The 5170-nt window shown below is 56.7% G+C and overlaps 1 protein-coding gene and 1 long non-coding RNA gene across 7 annotated transcripts in view; one reads left to right on the top strand and one right to left on the bottom strand.

The window, feature by feature from the left end:
- The window catches only part of LOC125617434, a 16203-nt gene that overhangs the window by 4542 nt on the left and 6491 nt on the right, over window positions 1–5170 (top strand). The window contains exons 2-3 of one of the 2 annotated variants that reach the window (XR_007348430.1): window positions 2193–2413; window positions 4824–5170. The exon at window positions 4824–5170 is cut by the window's right edge and continues 6491 nt beyond it. This is a non-coding gene — a long non-coding RNA (uncharacterized LOC125617434). The remainder of the gene's footprint in view (window positions 1–2192; window positions 2414–4823) is intronic. The other variant, XR_007348431.1, reaches the window with a different exon arrangement.
- Cpne5 (copine 5) overlaps window positions 1–5170 on the bottom strand; it is an 89781-nt gene that overhangs the window by 4395 nt on the left and 80216 nt on the right. For all 5 annotated transcript variants that reach the window (XM_048805210.1, XM_048805209.1, XM_048805212.1 and 2 more), the window contains 4 exons: window positions 2839–2885; window positions 1877–2058; window positions 829–956; window positions 502–604 (listed from right to left, as the gene is read on the bottom strand). In XM_048805210.1, the coding sequence (XP_048661167.1) occupies window positions 502–604; window positions 829–956; window positions 1877–2058; window positions 2839–2885 (460 nt within the window). The remainder of the gene's footprint in view (window positions 1–501; window positions 605–828; window positions 957–1876; window positions 2059–2838; window positions 2886–5170) is intronic.

Consider the following 5170-nt stretch of genomic DNA (forward strand, 5'->3'; position numbering starts at 1 on the left):
CATCTCCCAGCCAGCCAGGCCAGGTAGAGGGGGTGGGCCCCGGAGGGAGCCATGGCTCCTTGTGCTCAGTGCTCTTCCACTGCTGGGCTCCCACCACGTGGGCCCCTCTGTTCTGTGCTTTGGAGGAAGGACTAGGGCAATTGTGGTGGAAGAGCACTGAGCACAAGGAGCCATGGCTCCCTCCGGGGCCCACCCCCTCTACCTGGCCTGGCTGGCTGGGGCCTGGGCAGCAGTCCTAGAGACAGGTAAGGGAGGGAGCCACAGGCCTCGGGAGGGAGGGACCACTGGGTTGACTAAGAGGTGGGCAGAGCTCGGCAGCCAGAACTCAGTGGCCCAGAGCCCCTTCCATCCACCACCCCCACACCCCACACTCCGGCCCTCCCCAGAGTCTCAGCAGACACGCAGCCAACAGCCAGGACGGGATGAGGGCGGGAAGAGAACTGGGCCCCACCCCAGTGTCCCCCGACTCCTCCCTCTGTGTCTCCCACCCTTCTCACTCACGTTGACGATGGCCTCCTTGGTCTGCGCCATGTCCGAGATGACCCCGTCGGTGATGATGAGCAGCACCGAGTACTGGGAGCCGTCCTGCACGGCCGCTGCGCTCCTGGACGGGCGAGCAAGGGCTGAGGTCCTGGGGGCCTCTGGCACAAATCCCCCAACCAGGACCCTGAACTTTGATGGGGACAGACTTTTGGAGAGGAGGGGTCTCTTCAGAGTCGGGGTTCACTGAGAGGGGGTCCACAGGAAGGAGGTGTGCCATCCAGAGATGGCAGGCCAAGCCAAAGGCCCTGTGGGCTGTGGGAGGAAGCCCAGCGGCCCTGCACTCACCTGGCCACGTGGGTGACCACAGGGGCGAAGTTGGTGGGGCCGTAGAGCTGCACGGTGCGCAGGCTGCGGTGGTAAGCCTCCAGGATGCCATCGATGCCACAGCATGACGGGTTCTCCTGGTTGCCGTTCTGGGGCACAGAGGACGGAGAGGCTGAGCCCAGGGAGGAAGGAGGGGGCCTACAGGAGCACAAACAGGGTCGGGGGGCCAGCAGCCTGGGCCTCCCAGAGCTGCCCTGAAGGGCCAAACCTGCTCCTTGCCCAGTGCCTGCTCAAAAAGGCCCTGGAGAGCTGGTGCGGTGATGGATCACAAGTTCAAAGCCAGCCTCAGCAACTTAGCGAGGCCCTAAGCAGCTCAGTGAGCCCCTGTCTCCAAATAAAATACAAAATAGGGCTGGGGATGTGGCTCAGAGGGTCAGCACCCGTGGGTTCAATCCCTGGTACCAAAAAAAAAAAAAAAATCCCTGGAGAGCCAGACGCTTCCCTTAGGCACCCTCTGGCACACCCTCCGAACCCTCATGAGTGACTCAGGAAGGGCCTGTGACTCCTCTGTCCTCAAGCGTCCTGTGCCCAGCATGGCACCTGGCACATCCAGGTGCAGGAGTAAGCTACGAGGACTGACTGTCCCCTGCTCATGGGAGGGAGGGACACAGGGAGGGAAGGTGGCCTGAGTATCATCTACACAGGGCCAAGGAGCCCCACACGGTGCCAGGTTCTGTCACCAGGGGAACCCACCTCACCCTATCTTAGAACCCCCTTATCTTCTTTCTGGGGGCCTGGGGTTAAGTCCCCTCCACCTGCACCTTCTCAGGAATGGGGAGCCCAGAGCCAGCTGTGGGCAGCCCAGACTTGGAGGAGAGGGACTCACGCGCAGGGAGGGCCAGGCATGGGTTGCCAGAGGCCTTGACCCTATCCCTATGCAGAGCGGGTGCCAAGCCCTCCAGAGGCTGCGCCTTAGGTCCCCAGGCCCAGCAGAGCAGCCGATGCCCACCTGGGCTTGTCACCACACCCCTGGCCTAGTCTGCACCCACCCACTCCTGGGACCTCCTACCAGTGGGAACTCGTGGGACACCCTGCCGTCGGGGGGCAGCTTGGCTCCGAAGCCCAGGGCGGGGAACATCTTGTCGCTGTCGTAGTGCTGGATGATCTCCCCGACCGCAGTCAGCGCCAGTGCGTAGGCATTCAGCTGGTAGGGACTCATGTAGTGCAGGGACGTGGACTGCGAGGGGTTCCCTGCGACACAGGACACAGGGACATCTGCTGGCCTGGACCCCAGGCTCAGAATGCAGAAGGGGTGTGGAAGGGCACCCTAACTTGTCTTCATCCACCCTTGACGCCTGTTTCTCAGCATGTGTTCAATCCTTCAGTGTCCCCAGCTGCTGGGCCTTCAAAACGGACCCGGAATCCCACCTCTGCCCCCCACAGGAGCACTGCCCTCTGCAGCCTCCTGATGGGCCTCCCTGCTTCCGTCCACCTTGTGCCTACAACCCGGCGCTCAGCTCCCCGGCGGAGTTCACAGGTTCATTAAGAGGCAGGACAGATGACCAAGGTTCCACTGCTGTCTCTACCTCCTTGTTGTGTGACCTTGGTAAGTTCCTTAACCTCTCAGCCTCAGTCTCCTCATCAATAAAATGGGGATAATAGTTCCTACTTCCTAGGATTGCAGAGAATCAAGCAGGCGTTATCAATGTAAGTGTTGTCGCTGTTAGTATTACTAAGCCCCCCCAGTTCTGCTAGCACCCCATGATGCTGGGCCCTGCAACCCTAAGAGGGGTTTCTGACACACAACAGGAGGGTAAGACCCGGGCACGATGCCCAGGAGCCCAGATGTGCAGGATCAGTGTCTGGCCGAGGGAGACGGCCGCATCCTGGTTGTGTCTTTGGTCCTGTGGGCCTCAGGACCTCTTTTTTTGGTAAGGAAGTGGCCAGAGAGCGTGGAGGAAGTGGCTCGTGGTCAGGTCAGCCCCCGGGGCCCTTGAGAGCTGCTCCTCCCTCTGCCCATCCCCCACTCACCATTGGAGGCTGTGAAGTCGATGGCCACCGTGAAGTTGATCTGGGTCCTAGAAGAGGGAGAACAGCCAGGGAGTCACCTGGAGAGAGGGAGGGCTGTGGGGAGGGTGGACCTTGCTGGGCAGGGAGGGAAGAAGCTGGCTGCCACTCCTCCCAGTTCTGAGGCTGGGACAGTAACGCCAGTCAGGCCTCCCCCAAGGGACTGCTGTGAGCGGGAGTCAGGCAGCGCGAAGGCTCTTCGTAGGTGATCTGTTCTGTGTGGGCACGCGGCCACCTTCCTCCCTTCCTCCTTGAACCCTGCCCTCTGGGCCCACCTGAGTGGACCAGGTGAGGTCTGGCCTCAATGGGTTTCTAGTCCAAATTGGAGTCCGATTCAGGATTAAAATGAGTGACTAAAAGACAGACATGATACATCTCCTGAGGGAAGGGCAGGATCCCACCCGTGAAGCTGTCTTGCCAAGAAATCTGACCCAGCAATTTGGGAGGCTGAGGCAGGAGGATCACAAGTTTGAAGCCAGCCTCAGAAATTTAGCAAGGCCCTAAGCAATTTAGTGAAACCCTGACTCAAAATAAAAAAATAAAATGGGCTGGGGATGCGGCTCAGTGGTCAAGCACCTCTGGGCTCAATCCCCAGTACCAAATAAATAAATAAATGCAAGGGAACAGAGCACATGTTTAAATGACACCATGCAGGATGTAGCCAGCAAAATCCAGCCTGGGGAAACCACAACGGAGCACAGTGGAGAGAGTTCCGTGCTGGACAAGATGCCCAGCAGCGTCGGCATCACCTGGGAACCTGGGGCTCTTGGGTCCCCTCCGGACCTCCCGAATCAGAATCTCTTGGGGAATGCAGGAATCTATTTTAGCCCTTCATGTGCTTGGGGGAAACAACAGATGAAAAGAGAATTAAGAGAGAAATCCACCAATCAATATATGGATTTTGCCTAGATTCCTGACTCAAACAACTTTTTTTAGTACCGGAGATTGATCTCAGGGGCACTGGACCACTGAGCCGCATCCCCCAGCCCTGTTTTTTATTTTATTTAGAGACAGGGTCTCACTGAGTTGCCTAGGGCCTCACTTTTGCTGAGGCTGGCTTTGAACTCCTGCCGCAGCCTCCTGTGAGCCACTGAGATTACAGGCATGCGCCACTGCGCCCAGCTAAAACAAAACATTTTTTAAACACTTTGTAAGACAATTGGGGACATTTGAATACTGACTAGATATTTGGCACTAAGGAACTGCTTGATTTTTTTTTAGTGATTATGGTATTATTACCAATTATGGATTATGGTTTGTTTTAGTGATTCTGGTATTATGGCAATGTTTTACAAAGAAAGAGTCCTTATATTTTAGGGAGACATCCTGACACCTGAGACCGGCTGAGCTGGTAACTGCTAGAGCCTGCTGGGGGGCCCTCGGGAGTCTACTCTGCCTTCTCTCCACTTTTTCACGTTTAAAATTTTCTATAATAAACTGTCAGTTTGGGGGGTTCAGATCCAGGTTGACACTCTCTGAGGGCTGTGTTCTAAGATTTGTGCCAGACACAGAGAGAACAAAGTGCATCAATACCTGGGCCCCTAATGAAGTCGAGTCTTGTGGTTCTCAGACTGCAGAGAGCATAGGGAAAAGATTCCGGGCTCCAGTCCCGAGATATCAATTTAGTTGGTCAGGAGTAGGGCCCCAGAATCTACCTCCCTAACTAAGACCTAGAGATTCTGAGGAGGGGGTTGTGGGATCACATTTGGGGAAAGTGCTTTGGTGGCCCTGAGTTGGGGCTTCAGGGCATGCGAGGAGGCAGACTTCATCTTGCATTTAGCAAAAGGTCCTTATCAGAACCCACAGCTGACCCTACAGCTGAACTGCCCTTCATGGGACCCTTGTCCTGGGAAAGGTCAAGGACATGGTTAACAGGAGACTCAAGTCAGGGTCTGCTGGCCGGAGACAGACGTCCCCCCACAACACACCCTCTTCCCCCTCTTCTGCAGGGTGGAGCATTCCACGGACTCCTGTCTCTAGGGGAGAAGGAACCACAAAAGCCTGGAGCCCTGGGTGACTGGTGGACCATCTCCCCACCCAACCCCGCTGTGCCCCCATGAGAACCAAGCATGTATGAATTGAGCCTTGAGGTCTGGGGATCACTATCGCAGCATTCCATCTGCCCTATTCATCTTCTCTGCTGTGTGTTGTCACCTCTCCGTGGGTGCCTTTGTTAGAGCCCTACCTCAGTGGTTCTGGCCTGCATGACAACAGCTGAGTACTGGCTCTCCCAAAAACAGGGTGAGGGGAGGGCTCTGCCCTACTCCTTGATTTTCTCCTCCTAAAAAAAATGTGG

The sequence above is a fragment of the Marmota marmota genome, unplaced genomic scaffold (assembly GCF_001458135.2).
Source record: "Marmota marmota marmota unplaced genomic scaffold, marMar, whole genome shotgun sequence".
NCBI lineage: Eukaryota > Metazoa > Chordata > Mammalia > Rodentia > Sciuridae > Marmota > Marmota marmota.